The sequence below is a fragment of the Rhincodon typus genome, chromosome 22, assembly GCF_021869965.1.
Source record: "Rhincodon typus isolate 14 chromosome 22, sRhiTyp1.1, whole genome shotgun sequence".
Lineage (NCBI taxonomy): Eukaryota > Metazoa > Chordata > Chondrichthyes > Orectolobiformes > Rhincodontidae > Rhincodon > Rhincodon typus.
The window spans coordinates 31,081,061-31,107,470 of NC_063353.1; the positions used below are offsets into that span (position 1 = coordinate 31,081,061).

The following is a 26,410-nucleotide window of genomic DNA, read 5'->3' on the forward strand; positions in this document are numbered from 1 at the left end:
TCTACTGCCATTGTCCTTCTAGATGGTAGTATGCTTAGATGGTGCTGCTTAAGGACCCTTGATGAATTTCTGTAGTGCATCTTATAAATGGCACACACTGAACATCAATGGTGGAGAGAGTGAATGTTTGTATACGTTGTTTTTATTCCACTGATTCCCATTGACTCTTGTTTTACTTGGGCTCCATGATGCCACACGCTGTCAATTGCAGCCTCAATGTAAAGGGCAGTCATCCTCACATCACCACCGAGTTCCGCGTTTTTGTCCATCTTTGAATCAAGGCTTTAATGGGATCAGAAGCTGAACGGCGCTGGCAGAATCCAAGTAGAACATCACTTAGGTTATTGCTGACTCAGTGCCCCTTGATAACACTGTTGATGACTTTTCCATCACATTATTGATAATCAAGAGAAAATTGATTTTAGATTTGTCCTGTCTTTTTTGTAGAGGGCATACCTGGGCAATTTTCCACACTTTCAGGTAGATCTGTACTGGAACGGCTTGGCTTGGGGTGCAGCATGTTCAAAGCACACATCTTCAGTGCTATTGCCAGAGTATTGTCAGGGCCCATAGCCTTTTCCGTACCTAGCATTTTCATCTGTTTCTTGATATCATGCGGAGTGAATTGAATTGACTAAAGGCTGCCATCTTTGATGCTGGGGACATCCAGAGGAGACCGTGATGGGTTTCCACTTGGCACTTCTGGCTGACGATTGTTGTAATTACTTCAGTGTTATCTTTAGCTTGATTTGTTGAGGTTCCCTATAATTGAGGATGGAAATATTTGTAGAGCCTTCTTGCCCAGTTATTCATCTGGTTGACACCTCAGTTTTAGGTATGCCTGATGCTGTTCCTGTGTATTGTCCTGCACACTTCTATGACCCAGGATTGATCCCCTGGCTTGATATTAATGGTAGAGTGCTAGGCCATGGAATTGCAGGTTGTGTTGGAGTATGGTTCTGCTGCTGATTATGATGGCCCACAATGCCTTATTGATGCCCTGTCTTAAGCTGTTCGATCAATTTAGCAATGTGGTGATGTCACAATCCATGATGAAGGATATGCTCAATATAAAGAACAAGGCTTTGTTTCCACAAGGACTGTGTGGTGGTCATTCCTACTACTGCTGTCATGAACAAATGCATCTGATGCAGGCAGATTTGTGAGGATGAGACTAAGTAAGTTTTTCCCTCTTCTTGGTTTCATCACCAGCTGCTGCAGACCTAGTTCTATCAGCAATGTCTCTTAGGATTTCTTTATATTTTTGTTCAAGAGATTTGGGCATTGCTGGGTAGGCCAGCATTTATTGACCATTCCTGTTTGCCCAGGGGGCAGTTTAAAGTCAATTACATTGTTATGGATCTGGAGTCACATGTAGGTCAGATTAGGCAAGTATGGCAGATGTTTTTCCCTAAAGAGCATTAATGAACTAGATGACAATCAACAATGGCTTCATGGTCATCATTAGACTTTCAATTACAGATTTTATGGTTTCTTAGTCACCACTGGGTTAGATCTTCATTCCAAATATTTGTTGGATTCAGATTTCTCCACCTGTCATAGTGCCCGGAATAATACCCTGGGTTCTGGATTACTAGCTGAGTCATGTTGGCTGTGATACCATTGTCATTTTCAGTGCCTTGGTTGATGCCAGGTTGTCTGTACAGTTTCATGCCTTTTTCCTGAGACATTTTGGCAGTTTGATAGAACAGAGTTGCTTTAGAGGGTCTGGAACCGCATGTAGGCCAGATCAGGTAAGGATGGTAGATTTCCTTCCTGAAAGGATGAATGAACCAGATGGAATCTTATGATACTTAACAATGGTTTCATGGTCATAATTATACTTTCAATTCTACATTTTTTTTACGCTCAGGTTCCACCGTTTGTTTGGTGGATTTTGAACCCGGGTCCCCACAATATTTCCTGCGCCTCTGGATTTCTAGTCCAGCAACAATATCAGTATGCCATTGCTTGTCCTCATCCAGCTGGTGGATGATACAAGAGGATGGTGTGGTCACCCACATGAATAAGCAAAATCGAGAAGGATAGGAAGGATAATTTACCATTGTCACACAGCATGTCATTTATGATTTTAATAAGGGCTGTTTCCTGCTGTGGCATGTGTATGTAAACCAGATTGGAAGGGTTCAACGATAGAATTATGGGAAGAAATGGTTCAATATTGTAGATGACAAAGTGTTCAAGCTTGTTGGAGAGGAAAGGGAGGCACTTTGGATGATATGTTGCAAGCTGCAGGTGTCCAAGGCAGTACTCCCTGTAGAATGTGCAGTAACCTGAAAGTTTCTGTGCACAAGCTGTCTGCTTTTCAGATACCACACATATGTGGCTGCACAAGACAATTTAAAAAATCTGTGTACTTAACTGATTCACCTGCAATAATAGAATAGAATAGAAATTTACGTGTACTTTTACATGAAAAATATCGTGAAACGTTTTATAAGCTGCCCCACCACAGCATCTGTATCAATGCCAGAAAACATATATAATAACTTCTAAAAAGTAAAGTAAAGACAAAGTTCATCACGATTCAGTTAACAGCTCCTGGGCTCAGGGAAAACAGGTTAAGGAACAATGGTATACCCTGACGATGAAGCCAGGACGAGACCGCCTGATGGGCCCCTGGAATACCTGGACGCCGAAGAAGAAGAAGACCTCCACACAGGATGACCGCCATGCTGAGTGGAGTCTGCCTTTCTCCTCCTTCAGGTGCCCATGCCTAGCTGCAGACCTGGATCCTCGGCCTAGACTGCGAGTCTGGGCCAGAGGAGTCAGCCTAAGACTCGTTCTTGCCTTGCTGGGAGACCCTGGACTGGGATGGAAGTGTGTCTGGCTCGTCCTAGTGTTGCCGCTGGCAACTCCGGGAGGGTATCAATTCTGCAGCTTCCCATTGATCTCACACGACAGACAGACGGACACCATTGTGCAAAGACTTATCTGTACTTGGGGTGGCTGATGGTGAGGAGGGCTCATCAAGTTAATAACTTTCTTGAGAGCGTGGAGCTTTGAGCTTTTTTTTTGCTAATTTTTAAAATGATCTCTTTCCTTTGCAGATGTGGAGGTTCTGTACTGGCAACATATGAAAGACAGACTCCGAGCACAGAGGAAACATCAGCAAATGATGGTAAGTGTTTGGTGAGAAACATTAGTTAGGGAGAGAAATGCCAGTGGATGATGGAAAACTCTCCAAGTGTTTTGGTACATTTTATGCAAAAAATGCATTTGTACCAGTTGTGAAATATTAATAGCAGGAGTTTTGACTGGATCAGGATGGGATTGAGCCACATAGCTAGGTCTGTGTTAAAGTGTTTGTTCTCAGATGGCAGTCAGGGCACTGCAGTCTGACAGAACTTTGAGAAGGTGAAAAGTCAACTAAGGTTTCTGCTCTTGTTCAATATCTAGTGAACACTTCTGGTAATGGTACATTGTGAAAGACCATCGTCCTCAGATCTATGAATCTGTAACTAGGGGCACAAATTAAAGATGCTACAAGGAGAAGAAAGGAGGAAGTTAGGTTTACATAGATTATTATGCTGAATGATTTGCCGTAAGGACCTTTCAAGGACAAAATTAGAATATGTATATACAATTACATCCATTTAATGGGGAATTGAAATAGGATTGGAAGAGAAAGATACGGAATAAAAGTGGAAAACGCCTGTTGGAGAGCTCAGAGTAGCTTTCTCAGAATGACCTCTTGAGCTGTATTATAATTCTGTTTTAAGTGGGTCATGCAGAATAATTAATTCTTGCTGTATTGTGGAAGAGATGACAGGTCCAATTTTGTGTGCTTGTGTCTGGCATTGACTGGGGGTATTGGTGTGTGGGTGAGCAGGCTCTTGTGTTGGTGTGTTTGCGCAATGTGTGTTGAAGGTGCATGTCATTACAGGGTGGGCATACAGTATGAAGGTGCTGTAACATGTGGCAGAATTTAAGCTCACCCTTGAGTCACCTATCTGAAGGGAAGCTGATGAAAATGGAGTGTGATTCAGGTGCTGTGTTCTTTGATGTATTCTGGTTTGTGTCAGAACTCCTGCTGTTTGTGTATATGATTATGCTAATCAAGTCTTTCCTCTGCAGATTGCTCTACGTGGGAGGGTAATAGAGGAGTTAGATGTAGAAGCAGGAAACATGGAAGAAGAATTAAATGACTTGCAAGAACGAGCTGAAGACCATCTGGATAACGACGGAGTGGAAGGTAATGAAAGAGAAGGGATTTCTCCCATTCTGGGACCTAAGTTATGTTGCAAATGTAGAAATAGTTTCTGTACTGAAACAATTGCAGGGACTACTCCTCCTTCCCTTATATAGGCCATTTGTATATTCTGGTGTTGGATTCTTTTTCTTACAGTTCTGTTTGCTTGAATTTGTGTTCTAGAGTGGTGCTCTGTTGTTCCTATAACTATTTTTCATTTGTTCCCTCACATTATTGTCTTCTATAGGCCTGCATTGCAATCTTAATGACTTCTGTTTACTTTCTCAACACTAGTGAGGAGAGCCTTAACCCGACTCTCAATTACGTAGCATCTCTTCTAAGGCATTATGAGTCTATTGCTTAGTATATACAGCACAGAGATGGGCATTTTAGCACAATATATCTACACAGGTGTTTATGACTTAAATGTACCTCCTCCCATCCTTCTCCATCTAACACCAACAGCATATCCTATATTACCCTGTGCTTACCCGGCTTTCCTTTTAATATTTTGACCTGTGGTAGTCAATTTCCTTGTCACATCTCTCTATTCAGCAAATAATTTAGCTTGCATATTTGTCATTGCTTTTACATTCTCCTGATAATAAAGTGCCAGAACTTGAACTGTGGCCTCAACAAGATGTACAGATTTAACAGCATTTTCTTGCTTTAGTTGAGGCCCCTTTACTTTGCTTTGAAGTCTCATTATTTAAGAATTTTTGCTGCTTTCAAAATGCATTTTGGACGTTTCATGAAACTACACTTGCCTGGCCCATGAGCCTAGCTGTGCCCTTTGTTTATTTAACATTATTCCAATTTGCTGAAATGACCAAATTTCAGTATCGCTTTCCCCTGTGCCGATTGTCACCTCCTGATTTCCAGGGTAAAAAAGATCAGGATGTAGATGTGAATATCAGAATTTCTAGATGAAAATGTCTATGTAGTTGACTTAACAACCTAATATTTGCAAGATTTGACAATAATGGAGTTGTTGACTAATCATGCTAATCAACACACATCCACGACAGACACAGGCATGAGTGAGAAACCAGAGGCTGGAAGAATGCAGCAAGCCAGGCAGCATCTGGAGGAAAGGAGCAGTCAATGTTTTGGATCCAGTCCTGAAGAAGGGTAATACCCCAAACGTTGACTGCTCCTTTCATCCAGATGCTGCCTGGCTTGCTGTGCTCTTCCAGCCTCCTGTTTATCTACCTGGATTCCAGCATCTACAGTTTTTTTTTTGTCTCTACTGAGTGAGAAACCGCCGAGTGCCAAACAGTTATGGGAATCGTCGATCAGAAGTCTCCTATAACCCCCAAGTTTGAGTAATCATTTATGTAGCTGAAATCACTTGTATTGTACCACGCAATGTTATGCCTGAAATATAATTTTGAATTTAAATGATCAGTATCACCTGCATTCATCATCTTCCAAGAGATCCTGTGCTACGTATTAACCAGTTTGTTCCTGAAATATTATTTCCACAGATTAGTTTGGAAGTCACCCAGTCTAGCTCAGGCCAGGTCCTCTACAGTTATGGTCAAATAATTTGTGATCCTTTAGAATCCTGGCAGCAATCATGTTACCTCTCAGTAGAATTTACATAAGTATTCATCACAAAAAGGATTAATATTCTCCTGTACAGACATGAGGTAATTGTTATCTGGATTACAGGGATAATATACCCTGATCTCAGTGCTTATTGTGCTTGAAGAGTTATACACACTACTCTGTAAGCGTATGTTTTATGGGTGGGGTGTGATATGAAGATATCAAATGTGCTGCATCTGCTACCTTTCACAGCAGGACTCTGCCATAAACATAAATAGTCAGAGAATGCTGTCACTGAGAACATTTCTGAAATTAATTGATTTCTGTGCTTAGTGCAAATAGGACCACGAGTTGGCCATCTAGCCCTCCAGCATTGTTCCTTTATTACTTGAGAGAGATCTGTGTGCACGTTGCTGTAATGGGCGTGTATAATGGGGAGAGAGAGAGAGAGAATGAAATCAAAATCAGCAGTGTATGTGTGAAGTGAAGGCATGACTGGGATCAGTGGGGTGGTGCCCAGAGCAATATCTGCTGGACCTGTTCAGCCTCGTTACTGTGCAGATAATCCTCTGATTGCACAATTACATTTTAATATTCTGCAGAGTGACACGCAGCCCACTCATGTAGTTTCAGAGCAATTGTTTCATATTTAGATATTCACCATTTGTCTTATTTGTATAATTTATTTGTGTAGGAGGTGGGATTAATTTCCTCCCACAATATGCCTCAAAAAGGCAGCAGAAACAGAACTTCAACAATCTGCCAGAAGTTGGATGGAAATCTGTGACTTTCTAGAATTTCAAGTACAAATTAATTGCCGTGTGGGAAGAAAGATCGCAAACACTCTCCAGTTACTGTTGGTTAGTGGGAGGTGGTGCCCTGATTTAGAATTAATGGAATTCTTCTTTAATTACGGATGGTACAAAAAAGAAATGAGAAATGTTAAACTTTAATGAATTAATGCTATAATTGGCCACAACATCTACTGTAGCATCTCTGACAACTAAGTGATCAGCACCCGAGATTTGAAACAGACAAGACACTTTCTAGAAAACCATAAAACATGAGAGCAGAAGTAGGCCATTCAACCCATTGATTCTGTTCTGCCATTCAATGAGATCATGGTTGACCTGATAATCCTCAAATCGACTTTCCTGACTTTTCTCTATAAGGCTCAATTCTCTTACTGAGAGAAACTCTTTCTTAGCCTTTAATGTACTTAATGATCTAGACTTAAGAGCTCTCTGTGGTAAAGAATTCCATAAATTCACTACCTTTTGAAAGAAGAAATTCTTCCTCATTCTGTCTTAAATGGTGACCCTTACTCTGAGATTATGTCCACTGGCCGTAGACATTCCCACAAGGGGAGACAACCACAATCAGAAGTTAGTGCCGTGAGCTGCATTGGCATGCTGCTCATCACTTGCGGAACATTGGATTGGCTGTGAGTATGCACAGTGCAGCTTAGAGGGAATGTTGGAGACAACCTTTACACATCTACCCTGTCAAGCTCCCAAAGAATCGTGCATCTTTCAATATGGTTGCCTCTCGTTCATCTGAGCTCCGCTGAGTATAGGCCCAATCTACTTAACATCTTCTCGTAAAATATCTGGTAACAACCTAGTGAACCGTCAATGCCTCCATCGTCAGTGTGCCTTCCCCTTAGATAAGGGCACCAAACTGTTCACAGAATTCCTTTTAGATATGGAGTGGAGAAGCTATTCTTATTGGTCAAGTCTAGTCTATCGTAGAATTACCCAGATCCAAATAATTCAGAAATGGTTTCTATCACTGAAATATTTAGATTCTGCTTCATCATAATCCAGGAAGAATCTCTGGTGTCTTGTCATCTTATTTGGGATGCTGCAGTTTAGACAGATTACCTTTGGGCAAGGGAGAGTGGGGAAAGTGAACAATGCTCCTGTTCTTGGTCACAGACCATTTGTCCTGGTAATATAGAGCAATGATGGACAGGTAAAAATGATCTGATCCATCTCTCCTTCTCACACAACTCTTCCTTATAGCATTGTGGATGCACCTACACCAGATGGACTGCAGTGGTTCAAAAAGATAGCTCATTCTACCTTTCTCGAGGGTAGTCAGGGATCGGCAATAAGTCAGTGAGATCCAGCGGTGAGCTTCGGTCATGAACCAATTGTGCATGAAAGTTGAGTTTGCCTGCTGTTTGACATATTAATTTAGCATTACTAACCAAAATATTGTGAGCAGTTGGAAAGCTGCAACATTTCAATCTGTGTTTCTATTTTTTCAGATGATTATGACATTAATTTGGATCAAGAAGCTGATGCAGCTCAGGACAACCACAACCCCCCAAATCTGGGTAATATCCCTTCCTCTAATTATGGATAAAACCTGTCCCTGTAACACAAGTTTAACACTCCACTCTCCTCTGTAACACTGGGTAAACACTCCTGTAACGCAGCACCGATTTCCAGCTGTTGTTTTCTGTCAGTAATTAAGTTACCATCTGTAATTGCAGAACCTTTTGGAGAAACGGGATCTGTGTGTTATGAGGAGCTTGTCAGAAGGAATGTGGTATGTAAAATTCCTGAAAACTAAATATGTTTTAGCATTCATTTTTCAGTCACCATAAGGAAAATGTTTAACATTCAGCTATAATTAAAATCTCTGCTCCAGTTGAAATCGGTACAGATGTTTGGAGGACCGTGTTACTTGATTAAGTATTGATATAACCAACAGCTCTAAACTAGGGAGCCTCGATCAGTTTTTCTAATGGATTTGATTTGCTCAGAGGTCTAGAATTTTCAGCAAGCAATGGTTAGCAAATGGTTCCAGGAATGAGAAACTTCAAGTAATGAGGATAGATTGAAGAAGTTGGGACTATCTTCCTTCGAGGGAAGGCTGAGAGGAGACTTGATAGTGTTTTTCAAAATCATAAGCTGGCTGGAGAGAAAAGATAGGGAAAAGCTGTTCCCACTTGTAAAAAAAAAGTATGTGAGAGTCTAGATTTAAAGTAAATGAAGCAAGGGTGATGTGTGAAAATGTGTTTTTCACTCAGCAATTAGTTAGGGTATGGTATGACCTGTCTAGAATTTCGGTAAAGGTGGGTTTGATTGAGGCATTCAAGTGGGCATTGATCATTTCAATGTAAATAGTGTGCAGCGATATGGAAAAGGCAGCAGATTGACATACTCGCAGGTGCAGACACGATGGGCCCAATTGCTGCCTCCTGTGCCATAGCAATTCTGTGATTCAGTAGGTTCACAGTAGATCCAGTATCCAAACATTTCATAATTCATTCTTGGGATGAGAGCATCAGTGATAAGGCTGGCATTTAAATATGATAATTTAGTTTTCCTGAGAAGGTGGTGGAGTAAAGGGTAATAACCCCCTTATTTAAATATACAAGAATAGTGTTGTTGAGGTATATACTGTTCATTTTAATATGCAAGGAAAGGACAATGTTGTTGGGAATAAAAGGGTGATATATTCCTTATGATGCCCTGGCTATGGTGAACACTATGTAATCTGGAGTACAGGCTGTTTTTACTGTTCCAATTTACATTCATCCTGTACATGTAAGAAGTGAGTCTCACATTGTACCTGAGGCTTGTGTTCATCTCTGATCCTGAATTCATGGCAATTCGTAGTGCATTGTTGGACTGAGCTGTTCTAGATGGACACATTCCTGTGTTCCAGGAGCTGTTCATCGCTAACTCCCAGCAGTACGCCAAGGAAACAGCCCTATCCCTTCGTGTGAGGGACTGGGAAGAGAAGATTGGCCTGAGACTTGAAGAACAGGTAAGAGTGATTTCATTGAGCCTAATGTGGCAAGCAACATTCTTGCGGGGTGTGGTGATTATAGCAGATTACTTAGCATTTTAACAAATCAGGCTGAAAATTATGATCCTACTTCAGTCTCCTATTGATGTCTTTCCAGCATTTTCAGGTTTTATTTTAGATTTTCCTTTGCTGAAACTCTCTTTTGTATGGTGGCTATTCTTTGAAGGGCTGGCTGAAGGGTCAGTAACTAATAATACTGGAAGAGGGTATGTACCTCCTAGGAAATGAAACCATCTTCAATGCAACAGAAACAATAAAGGAGGTAATAAGGCATATTAAATGAAAGGCCATAAATGACAAGGGAATAAGGAGTTGTGGAACAAATAATATAAGTAAGGTGGAAAGTAACTGCTATTAAAAATGAATTTAACTATCTCTACAATATGCAATATCCATGATAAAATAGGAAAACTGGAGACAATGTGGAACCAGATATAATAGGAATTACTGAGGTATGGCTTCATAAAAATCAAACTGGGAATTAAGCTTGCAGAGGTGACAATTTGGAAAGAGACGAAAAGGAGCGTGGAATAGCTGTCTTTGTTAGAAATAACTATGGCAGTACAAAGTGTGGTGTAGCCATTAGTCAGACAGGAATAGAATTCACATAAATAGATGTAAAAGCATCGAACACTCTATTGAGGTAATCTACAAACCATCCAAAAGTGAAAATAAACCAAAGGAAGAAAGCATGAAAACAAATTAAGGAAATGAATTTTAAAAAGTGGAGAAGTTCTATTACCCTGAATTGATTTGGCCAGAAGAGATGAGTAAAGGGGAATGGAGTTCCTACAATGAGTTCTGGACTCCTTTCTAACCTAGTATGCAAGCATGCAATAACGGAGAATTCACTACTGCATCTACTAATAAGGTATAAACCAAGAGCAGGTAGGTAAAAGTTAGGCAATGTCTAGGCAGAAGTGAATAATAATTGAGAAGGGCATTATCATGAGACAACAGTAAATCTTTTTTTTGTTGGCTTTATGTTGGATCACCTTGAAGTTTATATTCAATTAATACAGAATTTACAAAAATGCACATAGATAGTCTAATTTAGTAATTATGACTATTTATTTTGCACACATGCTGTAAACTATGGTGTACCATATTATCAGTACGGATTTAAAAGATTCTTCGTTATGCTTTTTACCATATCCATCTGGTGGACAATTCTTGTATTTTATTCCACACTAGCCCTCAATTGTTCCAATTTCAATTTCTGTAATCCCTCCTAACTCTAAAACTTGCTGTTTTTCAACTTGCAAACCTGAAGTCCACTTTTATTCCTTCATCTCGCAGCTTCTGAGTTGCTGCAACAATCTTCAGGCTGTGCAGTTAAACAATTTCTTCTATTTCCCAACCCATCCATTAGAATGTTCCATTTGGAGCTTGGGGAGGCTGTAAAAATTCCATAACTGAGAAAGGGGAAATGAGTTTCTGTGCCCAGGTAGTTAACCTTTCATCGAGACTTTCCCAAGCCCAATGTTAGGGAAAGTGCATGCTTGCTCCAAAATCACAAGAACACAGAATTAGATGCAAGAAGAGGCCATTTGTGCTGGAGCCTGCTCTTCCATTCAAGAATCTTGTTGATTAAGGTTTCGATCCATTCTGTTACCCATGCAGTGTTATCACCACTTTGTTAGGCCCATGCAGACGTATATAGGCTTCATTTAGCTATTAAAGTAAATTAAAATGTCACCATTTATCATTTTTAGTTGTACCTCCCTAATTGCACTGTAGGTGAACCAACAACATGTGGACTGCATCAATTCAGGAATGTGGCTTATTACCACCTTCTCAAGGGTTGCACAAATTCCTTGAAATAATTTTTTTAAAAAATGGCATGGTGACTCAGTGGTTAGCACTGCTGCCTCACAGCACCAAGGACCTGGGTTCGATTCCACCCTTGGGCGACTGTCTGTGTGGAGTTTGCATGTTCTCCTGTGTCTGCATGGGGTTTCTTCTGGGTGCTGCGGTTTCCTCCCACAGCCAAAGATGTGCGGGTTAAATGGACTGCTGTGCTAAATTGCCATAGTGTCCAGAGATATGCAGGCTGGGTGGATTAGTCGTGGGATATGCAGAATTTCAAGGAATAAGGTTAGTGGGGGAATGGGTCTGGTGGGATGCTCTTCGGAGGGTTGATGTGGAATCGATGGTCACAGAATCAATGGGCTGAATGTCCTGCTTCCACACTGTAGGGATTCTATAATGTGTGGCTAATTTTTCTGGAATACTGCATTGAATCCTCCATGCACAGTTTAGCTGTTCACACCATTTGGGAGCAGCCGTCGTTCCCTGTTGGGATACCCCAGTTGTTGCTGGATTTCCTACATTGTTACCATTGCAACAAAGCTGGTTCGCCAACAATAGCGTCCTTGTGGTTTGAACAACTGGACTCTTTTCTCTTGAAAGTAAATGGCTGAGGGCTAATTTAACAGAAACCTTTAAAATTGTAAAGGTTTTATCACATAAACACGAGAGAATGTTTCCTTTTGCAGGAAGAGCAAAACTACATCACTATAAGATGGTGATTGAGAAAAATCAAATAGGGAATTCAGAAACAATTCTTTCACCAGAGTGGTTAAAAAATGGAACTTTCTGCTACAAGGGGTAATTAAGGTGAAGAGTACAGATACATTTCAGGGTCTAGATAAGTGTAAAGAGATGGAAGGAATTGGAGGATCATGCAAAATGTGCTGGGTAAGGAAGGATGGGAGGGGTTTACAGTAAAAAGCATAAATGCCAACATTAACTTTTTAGTTTGAATACCTTCTCTGTACTGTATCTTCTATATAAGCATAAAACAGAAAAGACAATTGTCAAGAAGTCGGATGGCAGGTGAGGAAAATTGGTTTCATGCAGCAAATTATCGCAACTTGGCATGCATGACCTAAGTAGTGGTGCAAGCAAATTCAACAGCAATGGTCAAAAGCAAATTGAGTAATTTGCAGAGGATGGGTCTAAACTAAATATATCTTTTCAAAAGATTGGGACATACAGGGTAGTTCAAATGGCTCTATTCTATAACTCCCTCCTTATCACATTCTGACTATTTGCAATGTTTCTGATCTCCTGTAGGATGAGCGAGCTCCCTTTGACATCCATGATTATGGAGTCAGAATTATGGATGCATTTGACTGCATCAGACAGAGGCGTTCATTTGCAAGCATTGTGGCTGGAAAGGAGGCATTCGAGGTGTGTCGATATATGCTGGCCACGCTGCAACTGGTAAGCGTGTTCTTCACTGCGAGTTGAGATTAGATAAGAATGAGGAGCTTCAAGCACCCACCACCACAGCAACGTGTGGTGATTGAAAGGAAGCGGAGTGCAAAGAAAGTGAGGACAGAACTTTGCTATAAACTAGGCAGGTATGATGTGGGGATGCAGTTGAAAGTACTTTGGTGACAAAGCCTGAGAAATATGTTGCGACTTAACAATGGTTCAAAATAGAGAATTTCAAAATAGAGATATTTCAGGTGAATAGTATGAATGAATGACCTGATATGTTGTTACTCCACACTAGCTTTTTTTTCCCTTATGGATTTCATTAAGGGATAGTCTCAGTGCCAGCTTGGCTCAATGACAACATTCCTGCCTCTGAGTTAGAAGACTGAAGGTTCAAGCCCCTAGCTGAGGGCTGTCAAACACCAGCTAAGTTGATGCTGAAAGGGTGCAGCATCTTTGCAGAGGTGGTACTGTGGGAGTGCTACATTGTTGGAGAAGCAGCACTGAATAGATGCTGCAGTATTAGAGGAGTGGTACATGGGGGGTTGCACTCATGGAGGAGTCACACTGAAGAAGTGCTGTATTGTTGGAGGATGAGAACTTTAAACTTAAGATGTCTCAAATGGGTTTTACTTGACTTTGTGACAATGAACAATTATATAATTGATGCTTTGGGATGGATACATAAGGTTCCTGGGTATGCCATTGCTGAGATTTTGTTTTCTTCAGTTCCTTTGGATTTATTTTTCTCCTCTCATTGACTCGTTGAGTTTTTACCCCATCCCTGTGTTAACTTCTGGATGTTCAGGTGTGCCTCTATACAGAGAGTGGGCTATCGAGATTTACTTCAGTGCCGACTCTGAATGCCTGTTACAATAACGCCAAGTTTAGCTCCAGTGCTGTGAATATTAATTATCCCTCAGCTGCTCATAGTGAGATCTGTTTCCTCTCCTTTCCAGGCCCATGACTACACGGTGGACATATGGCAGAAAGAAGGGCTGTATGAATCAGTCGACACGATGGAACTGACCCTTTTGAGCAAACTAAGAGCTCACGAACGTTTCCGGACATACATGGCTCCATCCATTTCAAATAAATGAGAAGATTCACAGACCTTCATTCAACTTGCACAGTCCTCAGACTACAATCTTGACATTACATCCATTGTTTATGGCACACTAGGAGGGACTGTGCCCATATTTCCTTGCCGTATGACAGCAAGTGTCTGGGACACTGACTAACAGGATGAATGTTCTTCATGTTTCAGTGGAATGCACCACTTGCCCTAAGCCCTGCCCAAAACAATTTCTGGATTGTGATTATTCTCTATTTATGCTTATATATTTGCTGTGTTCTGTACAGCTACTATCCTAGGCTGTTTTGATTATATAATGTGCTTCATGTCACAGATGAGGTGCAGTTTACTGGCTGCATCCTGTGCAGTATTTTTATACAAACGTATGATTTTCTGATGGAGGGAAATATAATCAAAATGAGCCCAGCTATCATTGTCTATGCTTTTTGAGACGCTTATCAGATTTGTGAAGGAGAAAATCTCTTCAATTAAGTCCTAGATCTAACCTGGTGCCAAGTGTAACATTTGTAAAGTTAGGGCTTGTCCGTTTATATTTGGGTGAGGTTTTGTGCAATACTTTCCTCACTCAACCCCATGCTGGAGAAAAAAGACTTTGATTTCGTACTTAAAGAAATACAATTGTTTTTTCAAACATTCCTACTCCCTAGCCTCACCTTCCTGAATGGGAAAGTGAGAATCCAGAAATGTGCATGAATTGAAATTCAATTGGATGGTAATAAATGATGCTTGTATTTTGGGGAACAGTGTGTGCCATCAGGAGCAGATAATCACAAATCTGTACAAAGTGGAATTTTTAAAAATGTACAAATCTGAATTTTGTAAAAGTACTGCAGTAAACTTAGAACTCAATTGCATTCTGTGCTTAAAACTTTTTCATCAATTTGGGATTGGAAGATCTGTGAAAATGGGAATGAAATGCCCATTGGATATTGTATACCATAAAACATAGAAGTAGGCTATTCGGCCCATCGAGTTTGCTCTGCCATTCTTTCATGGCTGATCTGGTAATCCTGAATTCCACACTCCTGACTTTTCCCCATAATCCTGATTCCCTTGTGTATAAAGAATCTGCCTATCTCAGCTTTAAATATTCTTATTGACCCAGCCTCAGCAGCCCTCTATGGTAAAGAATTACACAGATTCATAACCCTTTGAGAGAAGAAATTTCTCCTCATCGCTATCTTAAGTGTGCAACCCCTTATTCTAAGATTATATGCTCTGGTCCTAGGCTCTCCCATAAGTGGAAACAACCTTTCTGCATCTACCCTGTTAAGCTCCCTAAAAATTTTCTATGTTTTAATAAGGTAGGCTATCGTTATTCTAAACTCCAATGAGTACACACCCAACCTACTCAACCTGTCATAAGACAATCCCTCCATACCTAGTATCAGCCTAGTGAATCTTCATTGGACTGCCTCCAATGAGATGAGAGGCCCAAAATTGTTTGTGGTATTCCAGCTGTGGATTGACTACTGCCTTGTACAGATTTAGCAAAACTTCTCTGTTTTTATATTGCATTCCCTTTGAAATAAAGGCCAACGTTCCATTCGCCTTCTGTATTACCTGCTGAATGTGGATGCTGGTTACTTAAGATTCATGGACAAGGACTCCCAAATTCTTCTGCGGTCCTCTGCAGTCTGTCTGCATTGTAATAAAATTAAGTTTACCTATTCTTTCTGCCAAAATGCATAACCTCAAATATTTCCACATTGTATTCAATCTGCCAAGTTTTGGCCCATTCATTTAATCTGTCCATATCCTTTTACAGATTCTGTGTCATCCTCACCACTTGTCTTCACACTTATTTTTGTGTTGATCCGCAAGCTCGGCTATTACATATTCACTTTCTTCATCTAATGTATGCTGTAAATAATTATGGCCCCATCACTGATTCCTATGGCACACCATTAATTACATGTCAGTCTGAAAATGTCACTCTTATTCCAACACGGATTCTTCTATTATTTAGCCTAACCTCTATCCATGCTAATGTACTATTTTCAGCACCTTATTAAGCAGACTAATGTATGATACCTTATCAAACACCTTCAAAAATCCAAATGTATTACATCCACTGCTTCTCCTTTATCTGCCCTGCTTGCTCCTCAAGAATTCAAGTAAATTTGTCAGGCATGATTTCCTTTTCACAAGGCCACGCTCACTGTGCTTGACCATATTATGCACTTCTAAATGCTGTGCTGCTGCATCCTTTATAATACTCTAATATTTTCCCATAACAGACATTGAGCTAACAGCCATATAGTTACCTGTTTTGTTTGCCTCCCTCCCTTTATAAATAAAGGTTTTAGAATATTATCCTGACAGTTATCAGTTTTGAATTGGGCCTCTGAGGACAGAGTCCTGAGATTCCTAGCTATCAAGAATACGACAGCTGGGAGTTTGTACCTTTTGGAATGCGGTGAGGGTAGAATTGGAAATGTTATATAATAAATTGGGATACACAGCATAAGATTTCAAAGGAGTGTGATTTCCCCTCCGATCCAGTGCAATACAGGTGAACCTTTAGTCCACTGCCTTTACTTCCAGGAAACAGAAGCAATGCCTTCCTTTCACATTGTGTCACTAACCTGCACAACACAAATGAAATGCAATTTATTAGAATGGAGGGGTCTCACTGCTTAATGTCACTACTTAAATTTTCACTGCAGAGTGAGAGCAAATGATTGAGAGTTGTTGGGCTGAAGGAGATTGGAGATATGGAAGGATAAGGCTGTTGTTTTTTTGATAAGTATCTTCATATATGTTTTCCCCTTGGATAAGTGTTGGACCATGTCAGAAGCATTCCTTCCATAGTTCACAAGTTTTGAAGTGTAACTTGATTATGGAGCTTCTGGCTCAAAAACAGGCATGTTACCTCCTGGGTCACATGACCTTCATGGGCAGGGCCATGAAGTAGTTTGAAAAGAATTTTGAAAATTTTAAGTGCAAACAGAAAATGTTGGAAAAACGCAGCAGGTCTGGTAGCATCTGTTGAATATGGTCATTGCCAGGCACTTGTGTCGGATGAATGTTATTTGGCAGGTGTCAGCCCAAATGTGGATAATATCCATATCTTGTTGCATTTGGACATGGACTGTTTCAGTATTTGAGGAGTCACAAATATTTCTAAATGTTGTGCAATCGTCCTTACTTTTGACCTTTATTAACGCGGGCAGGTCATTGATGAAGCAGCTGAAGATGTTTGGGCCTAGGACACTTCCCTTCTCCTGCAGAGATGTCCTGGAGCTGAGATAATTGACCTCCAGCAGCTACAACTATTTTTCTTTGTGCCAAGTATGACACCAGCAGACTTTTTGGCCTGATTCCTATTGACGCCAATTTTGTTGGGGCTGTTGTTAACACTTACGGATGGATGCATCTGCAGTGGGCAGGTTAATGAGATGAAGCCAAACGTTTTTCCCTCTTGTTGGATCCCTTACCATCTGCCACAGGCCCAGTCCAGCAGCTATGTCATTTAGGGATTGACCAGCTTGATCAGTAGTGGCAGTGCTGATTCCATGCTTGGTGGCATTCAACATGGAGCGTGAATTCAATACCTAGGTGGTAATCAGATGAAATTTTCCTTCCTCATATATGACCTGACACCATGAAAAATCATGGGGTCTAGAGTTAATGTTGAGAGCTCCCATGGCAACTCCCTACTGTCCACACCACTGTACTACCATCTCAGCTGGGTCTGTCCTGCCAATCGGACTGGGATGATGGTAGTGTAGTGTGAGACATTGTAAGATACAATTCTATGAATATGACTAAGACTTGCTTGAAAAGTCTGTGAGACAGCGCTCTTCAATTTTGGAACTTTGTAGGTTTAACAGGGTTGAGTTTGTTACGGTTGTTTCCAGTGCACAGATTGATGTTGGGTGATCTGTCAAGACTTGTTCCTTTGAGATTTCTTTGCCATTTGATACAACCGAATGGCAAACAAGACCATTTCAGAGGGCAATTAATAGTCAACCACATTGCTTTGGGTGTGGAGTTACGTCAGCCAGATTAGGTAGAGACAGCACATTTCCTTTTCTAAAGGTCGTTAGTGAACTAGATGGGTAATTATGACAATGGTTTCATGGTCACCATTAGAATTAGAATTTCAGATTTTTTTTATCTGCCATGCTTGATTGTAACTCTGATTACTAGTCCAGCGACAATACCATTACAGCACTACCTCCTAATTTTGCAGAACTAGCCATTCTTCCATAGCTAATTGTTCCAGCAGAGCTATAATACTGGCAAGTGCCCAGGTTTGTTGTTCATTTTTAAAAAAAGCCAAGTCCATTACGGTCATTTATCATGCCCATCATCCTACTTACAGTTATCAGCAAAGCAACATTGCATGCAGGAAATCTTTGTAAAGATAGTGTATTTTTAATTGTGGACTGAAATGAGAATGGAATGGTTTGGAAACCAAAGATTGCTGCATATATGAAAGCAAGTAATCAGATTCCTAATAAACACAGTTTAGAAGGATTGTGTACAATGGAGACTCAGCTATCCATAGGTCAATGCCCTAGTGCCTAGTTGTCGATGACAAAGATCTTCTGCATGCCAACAAATATGTGATTGGTTCTGAGGCTGTGAACAAGATAGTGAGAAGCCTTAAGCATTCCACAAGCTCAGGAGCTCTCTCTGTTCTCGGCAATACAAGTTACTCTAACCCTGAAGAAAACTAATTTATTTTTCCTTCAGTTATTGTAAGCTGTGATTTTTAATTAATAAGTCAGAGACCTTCTTCAAGTGCGAACAAGCCCCCTGCAAATCTGTGAAAACATGCCAAGAAGACAAAGAAGTAACATTCTGACTAGTACAAGAACCACCTTGCCAGAACCTGTGAACAGAGACCACCGAACTACTTTCCCAGTTTTCCCTCTGGCCATAATGCCTAAATTTTCTTTCATGTGTGTGTAAGGGAAATTTATAAGAAGGTTAGAGTTTGAACAATTAGTTATATGGCAATATTTCACAGTTGTTTGCCTGTAGCTGGAGTCTATTTACGTGTAATAAATAGTAATTATTTTTAAGTACAGAAACTTGGGTCTGAAATCAAGAAAATTGGAAAAATGTGCGGACTTCTGTAAAATCGTTCATTTTTGAGATGACTCCAGGAACAGCCAGACTTGATTTTCACTACCCCAGTGAACACATGGCTGTCAGTCACCAATTACCTATTATTGTCGCTTAGTTTGGATGCTGCCAGGATTATTTGGTTAATGATCTCATTACAGCCTTGGCCCAACTATGGACAAAAAGAAATGAATTCCAGCAGGGAGTGACTGATCTTGTATCTAGGCAACATTTGACCAAAACTATTGGATCTGCTTACACAATTTTTTTCAGGCAGTGGTTTCCAGATTATAACTGAATAGAGAAAAAATGTCATGGCTTCTAATGCTTTAGCCATCTACCTTCAGTCCATGCCATCTGTTACTGACCCTTCTGCTATCAGTTTCTTTTTATTCCTTATCAAAGCCATTTACAACAATGAACAATATTAATAAATCTCTTTAAGAGAAACTAGCTTCTCCACTCTTTCAACATAACTGGGGTCATTCATCCTCATACTATTGTAGTGTTGAACTTTCTTCAAAATCTTGACTTCCTTTATGAACTGCAGTAACCACAAACTCCAGCTGTGGACTAATCAATGTTTCAAAGAGATCTATCATATTTTCCGTGCCATTGTACTCTACTCCTAAATATAAAGCGAAGGATTCCATTTGCTCTCAAGTTGTCCTGCTGCCTTCAAACACTTGTTTGACATACACCTTCCAGGTCTCTGTTCTACAACCCCCATTTTGTTCATATTGCTACTTGTCATTCTGCCTATTGAAGTGTTTCTCAGCAATGCCCTTTGCCTCCACAGATCATCTTTTTGAGGCTAATCTGCTTTGCCCTTCCTTTGACTACTAATTATTCTTAGAAAATACATTAATCTTTCCTGTTTTTATTACTTGTTAATCTTCTATTGATTAGAAATAGTCAGCATGGCTTTGAGAGGTGCAGGTCATGCCTCACAAGCTTTATTGAATTCTTTGAGGATGTGACAAAACACATTGATGAAGGCAGAGCAGTGGATGTGGTGCATATGGATTTTTAGCAAGGCATTTGATAAGGTTCCCCATGGTAGGCTCATTCAGAAAGTAAGGAAGCATGGGATTCAGGGAAATTTGGCTGTCTGGATACAAAACTGGCTGTCCAATAGAAGACAGAGGGTGGTAGTAGATGGAAAGTATTCAGCCTGGAGCTCAGTGACCAGTGGTGTTCCACAGGGATCTGTTCTGGGACCTCTGCTCTTTATGATCTTTATAAGTGACTCAGATGAGGAAGTAAAAGGGTGGGTTAGTAAGTTTGCCGATGACGCAAAGGTTGGTGGAGTTATGGATAGCGTGGAGGGCTGTTGTAGGTTGCAACGGGACATTGACAGGATGCAGAACTGGGCAAAGACGTGACAAATAGAATTCACCCCAGAAAAATGTGAAGTGATTCACTTTGGAAGGTAGAATTTGAATGCAGAATACAGGGTTAATGGCAGGATTCTTGGCAGTGTGGAGGAACAGAGGGATCTTGGGGTCCATGTCCATAGATCACTCAAAGTTGCTACCCAAGTTGAAAGGGTGTAAAGAAGGCGTATGGTGTGTTGTCTTTCATTGGCAGGGGAATTCAGTTTAAGAGCCGCAAGGTTATGCTACAGCTCTATAAAACCCTGGTTAGACCACACTTGGAATATTGTGTTCAGTTCTGGTCGCCTCATTATAGGAAAGATGTGGAAGCTTTAAAGAGGGTGCAGTGGAGATTTACCAGGATGCTGCCTGGACTGGAGGGCAGGTCTTAGGAGGAAAGATTTGAGGGAGCTAGGGCTTTTCTCATTGGAGTGAAGAAGGATGAGAGGTGACTTGCTAGAGGTGTACAAGATGATGACAGGCATAGATAAAGTGGATACCCAGAGACTTTTTCCCAGGGCGCAAACGACTATTACGAGGGAGCATAATTTTAAGGTGATTGGAGGAAGGTATAGAGGAGATGTCAGAGGTAGGTTCTTTACGCAGAGAGTGGTGGGCACGTGGTATGTGCGGCCAGCAGTGGTAGTGGAGTCAGATACATTAGACATTTAAGCAACTCTTGGATAGGCACATGGATGACAGTATAATGTAGGGTATGCAGGATAGTTTGATCTTAGTAGGATAACAGGTCAGTACAACATCGTGGGCCGAAGGGCCTGTTCTGTTCTATGTTCTCATTCCTCCACCCTGATTCACTTTAAAGAAGTCTTTTGTATTGCTTTCTTCATTCCTTTATGTTATTAACTATTTCTGTGCTAACAACAATTCCATTTTCTCTAACCCCTCCTCACGTACAATTCTCGTGAAATATCTTAAACCCTCACAAAGGTCTTGAGATCTTTCCTAAACATTGAAACTGGTAGCAGCAGGCCATTCAGCCCTTTGAGCCTGCTTCACCATCAAAATGATTACAGCTCATCCTCTATCTCAACGCCATAGTGCCATTATCTTCTTTAAAATCTAAAAAAAAATCTAACGTGGACTGCCTGGAATTAAACACAATACTTTAATCAGCTATTTGAAAACTTTGGAAGGAACAGGCAGGGAAGCAACATTGTGTTTCATATAGACTGAATGGTGTCCTCCTTTCATTTCTGATTTAATGAAATTTATTTTGATAATTTGGTTTCATTTAGAACTTTCAGCAATGGAAAGGTGCCCTACAGTTGAGTAAAATCACAGGACTGTATTAGAATATGTTAGAACACAACAACTTAGAATACCCCTTGCCTATTGTTCTGTACCTTTTTGGTGAGGATAAATCTCTACTGCAGTCCTAGCACTGGTAATGTTATAGTTTGTCTCAACTCTTAAACTTCTACATAATTCATCATTTTACTTCATGTTATTTCATACCTGTTGTCAATTTATTCTAAGGATGAAAACAGTCATTATATAAATGTGTCACATACCAGCTGATCAAGTTGACATTGTTAATGGTGGGTTTATTAAATTCAGAATTACATTGAGATTTATTCAAATAACTTGTCAGAAATGACAGAAGTTCAGTTGAGCATTTTGAAACCTTGGACATTCTATACCTCAAGGAGCAGCACTTAAACTTGAGTAAACCATGTATCACGCAATACATCCAAGAAGTGTTCCATTTTGAACCCAGTCTTCTAACGTAATGAAGACCAGTGCTGGATGGCAAATTACAATTTGAAGTCTATGCCTCCCTGTGTTGGTTCCACAGGACTTACCCAAGCCGCCTCCTTAACATTCAACGATGAATGATTTTCAGCACTGCTAAAATTGCTTTAACTGTTATTTAGACTGTCCTGAATTAGTTGAGATCTCCCATCTTCCTGCTGTCCATGCTGATCCTGTTGTAAATAGCTGCAACATCGGCAATGATTGTGATTTGTTCCCATATACAATGAAGGTTTGATTCAGTTGAAAATATTGACAATATACACACTGGGATTCCATTTATGATTTACGTAGTACTGAGGAAAGCTGCACTGTTAGAAGTGCCATCTTTTGCAGAAGGCACCTCATCAGGTGGACAATTTCATAGAAATGCAAAAGATCTATCCCTGATCAGTACTTATCCCTCAATATTATTCAAAAACATTATCCGGACATGATCATGCCACTTTTTGTAGGAGCTTAACGTAAGCAAATTGGCTGCTGCATTTTCTAATTGGAATATTTAAAATGAACCCCAGCTGTGGGATGACCCAAAGCAATGAAAGGTACTATATAAATGAATATCTTTCTTCTTAAATTGTTCTTGGAGGTTAACGAGTATGTTGGCATATTAAAGTTAGGGTTGAGCTCAAGGCATTCCAAACAGTTACAGTGGAATTTATTAGAGGGGTACTCACTCACCACCACCATCCCAGACATATATATACAGACACACACTTGTGCAATAGTGTGCAAACAGCAATTCACGCCTGATTAGATTACTGAATGGACCCTGCACTGAATTGTAGTTTGACGTCCAGATTTTCTACAATCATGAAATAAAGGATAAGTAATCATCCTGTACAGACTGATATTCAATCCCACCAGATAATTAAACTTCAGAAGTCACACGACACCAGGTTGAAGTCCAACAGACTTATTTGAAATCATCTCTCTGCCTCAATTAATTGGATTATAGATCACCCCTTCAGCCTGCTGACACTCCACTCACACTATTTTTATCATCATTTGATCACTCTGCCTATAAATTCTGTGCCTGTGTACTTTTCTTCACTTGAGCTGACAAAGGAGCAGTGCTTTGATAGTTTGTGATTTCAAATAAACTTGCTGGACTATAACTAAGTGTCATGTGACTTTTGAACATGTCCACCCCAGTCCTACACTTGCACCTCCACATCATAATTAAACATGATAACTAAAGATTACTGCCAAACTCTCTCATTTCATTGATTTGTGGTTGGGCTGGCAAAACACCTGAGAATCACGTGAATGGTTGAGTGTATGGATAGGGTCAAAGGGCCAAAAATACGTCTGTCACAGTGAGGCTGGTAGACATACTTTAACAAATTACACTCCTACAACTGATGCCAGCACAAACTTTCTCCAAGAATCTCCACTCATCAACTGAAGAGATTGACATAGTTTTTCATGTGGCTGCGGATACTCTCAGCAATTTCCTGGTCATTTTTGCTCCGATTGTAGTAATCAGTGAAAAGCCCATCTGGATTTAGAAGGTAAATGATGATGGTGTGATCAACAATGTAGTCATTGTCTTCATCCTTGGGGCCAGCACTGTAGTATACTCGGAATGCCTTCCCCAAATCCTTGATCTGCCCTGGTGTCCCAGTCAACCCTATCATACGAGAATGGAAATCCTTGATATACCTTGCCATCTCCTCCACTCCATCTCTCTCTGGATCCACTGTGATAAAGATGGGTTGGACTGGAGGCAGTGCCCTGTCCACGTCTAAAATCTGCACCACACTTGAGATCTTGTCCAGCTCGTCGGGGCAGATGTCAGGGCAGTGGGTGAATCCAAAGTAAAGCAGAACCCACTTGCCAAAGAAGTCCTTCTTGGTTCTAGATTTTCCAGTGTGATCCAGCAAATTGAAGTCACCTTGACCTAGTGCTAACTTCTGAAGCTGCTCCTGGCGTTTCACCTTTTCCTGCTGCTTCTTTTCCAAGTGAACATAGTACCATAATCCCATTATTGCACAGCCAAAGAGGCATGTCACCAGGAATTTGGACCACAAGCTGATCTGAGGGCTCCCTGAGCTCCTGTCTGAGGCAGACTGTGAAAATAGTCTGTGGGTCAGGAAGGTTGAACAGCCAGGGTTAACGTGCACAAGTGGCAGAGAGGAAAGGCCAAGCAAACTGTGGGCTGCCAATAGCCTTCCCTCAGTTTGGAAATGTAGCTTCTCTCTCATGGACTGACTTGATGCTTTACAGATTGTTAAATGTGGAATGCCTTGCACACTTCCCAACGGATAGTTTGGATCAGTTGCACTGATTTCAGGTGGTGGAATAGCTACGGTTTCAGTACTCAATCCCATTCCATTGGTGTAGAAACAATACAACCCATTTATGCTCCTATGGTTTATCTTTTGGTTGCAATCAGTGGTTATAGTTACAGATTGCAAATGCCAACCCCTGCTTCCTGTGATCCTGAAAGTTTTCACCCCTGAGTGTCCATTACTCATGCAGCTGGCATGTCTCAGGGCCACAGCACCTCTTCTGCTCACATCCTCACTCCCTGACCTCGACAAGCTGCCACTGACCAGCAGTCGTTGCCAGCATGAATTGTGGCCCCGCATGATTATCGTAGTAAACCTGTGGTGAAAGAAAAGTGCTTAGAAGTCTATCAAGACACACCAGTCCCCCTCTCCCCCTACCACACCCCACACAAACCTGAGAGAAAAACACCCACAATCCAGCCTGGTTCACCTCCCAGCCGTCCCTACCCTGACTGGGTGGCAGATTGAGGGTCTCTCTGATACTGAAACCACTCCTGTTCCCCCAGCATCTCCATCGCCCTCTTGTCTCATCATTCCTCCTCTCCCCGCACCCTGCACCCTGCACCCTGCATCCCCCGACGTCTCTAGATCAATCCAACATCTGACCCTTCTCCCCCAACCTAGCCCCTCCGCCGCCATTTCCCGATACCTCGCCGGCCGTTGCTTCAGGGAACTACAGATCCCAGCAGGCTTTACAATTGCGCGTGCGCAGAGCCAGAGGCGGAGACCCGGATGGAAGGGAAAGGTGAGAGTAGGAGAGCGCAGAGACAGACAGGGAGAGAGAGCGAGATAGGTGTCAGTTTAATGATATAATAAGCACTGGAATTAAAAAAATAAATACAGAGAAGCTGCCGAAATCTGAAACAAACAGAAAGTGCTACAGAAACTCAGCAGCTCTATCTGTGGAGAGAAAACAGAGTTAATGATTTGAATCCAGTGCCTATCTTAAGTTTTTCCAACACTGAAACCCAAGAGACTGAAAAACCTTGAAACCTCAGGAACCTGAATCTTAAAATTTCAGTTTTTGACTGCCTAAACCTAAAGAAAACTTAATCTTTAAACCCCTAAATACCGATGTCTGGGCACCCAAAATCTAAAGAAACAAAGATCCTAAACCCCAGGGATGTTAAAAGTCTTTAGAGCTCATGTTTCACATCAATATAGTGTTTGCAGCCCTTCTATTGTTTGAAGGGGCTACTGTTCAATTTCTGGCTATGCTTCAGTCCCACAGTCTTAAATTTTGGCCACCCAATGGGCGGGCAGAACAGAAGACCTCCCCTTGGAACTGTATCTATATGTGGCCTAGGTATCCATCAACAATTCCAGGCAGAGGGTGTTGGAGCGGTCTGCAAAGCCCTTGCAGAGGTAACCTGCTGTGGGTTTTTGTGATTAGTCAGAACCAGGAGGAATGAAATGCATTATCACCTCAGAACTATCACTTTAATTCGATTCACTTCCTTAAAATTTTGATTGTTACAGTATATCAGTGATAACTCGAGAAGGGGCAATTATACGTTTGTAGATGATACATAGATTGGTGGAGTTGCGGATAATGAGGAGGGTTGTCAGAGGACACGGGGATATAGATCAGTTGGGAGCATAGGCAGAAATATGGCAGATGGAGTTTAATCCAGGCAAATGTGAGGTAATGCATTTTGGAAGGTCAGGTACAGATGGAAACTATACAGTGAATGGCAGAACCCTTAGCGTATTGATATACGGAGGGATTTGGGTGTGCAGGTCCACAGATCACTGAAGGTAACAGTGCAGGTGGATAAGGTAGTAAAAAAGGCCTATGGCACACTTGGCTTCATTGGAAGGGGCATTGAGTATAAGATAGACAAGTTATGCTTTAGTTAGGCCACACTTAGAATATTGCATTCAGTTCTGGTCACCCGACTACCAGAAGGATGTGGGGTTAAAATTGAATCAGAGATAGTAGGAACTGCAGATGCTGGAGAATCCGAGACAACAAGGT

The 26,410-nt window shown here is 41.0% G+C and overlaps 2 protein-coding genes across 3 annotated transcripts in view; one reads left to right on the plus strand and one right to left on the minus strand.

Moving 5' to 3' along the window:
- Positions 1 to 16,372, plus strand: part of ncaph2 (non-SMC condensin II complex, subunit H2) — a 40,000-nt gene extending 23,628 nt beyond the window's left edge. The window contains exons 15-21 of one of the 2 annotated variants that reach the window (XM_048610313.1): positions 3,072 to 3,142; positions 4,099 to 4,216; positions 8,037 to 8,105; positions 8,265 to 8,320; positions 9,446 to 9,547; positions 12,668 to 12,817; positions 13,774 to 16,372. In XM_048610313.1, the coding sequence (XP_048466270.1) occupies positions 3,072 to 3,142; positions 4,099 to 4,216; positions 8,037 to 8,105; positions 8,265 to 8,320; positions 9,446 to 9,547; positions 12,668 to 12,817; positions 13,774 to 13,914 (707 nt within the window). In that variant the 3' untranslated portion in view covers positions 13,915 to 16,372. The remainder of the gene's footprint in view (positions 1 to 3,071; positions 3,143 to 4,098; positions 4,217 to 8,036; positions 8,106 to 8,264; positions 8,321 to 9,445; positions 9,548 to 12,667; positions 12,818 to 13,773) is intronic. The other variant, XM_048610314.1, reaches the window with a different exon arrangement.
- A 5,532-nt stretch (positions 16,373 to 21,904) lies between these two features.
- On the minus strand, positions 21,905 to 25,105 carry LOC109931822 (protein SCO2 homolog, mitochondrial). Its single transcript, XM_020531087.2, has 2 exons — positions 25,082 to 25,105; positions 21,905 to 24,748 (listed from the first exon to the last, which is right to left on the minus strand). Exon 2 carries the CDS (start codon positions 24,730 to 24,732, stop codon positions 23,539 to 23,541), a length of 1,194 nt encoding a protein of 397 aa, XP_020386676.1. The 5' UTR covers positions 24,733 to 24,748; positions 25,082 to 25,105; the 3' UTR covers positions 21,905 to 23,538.
- Positions 25,106 to 26,410: the final 1,305 nt, after the last annotated feature.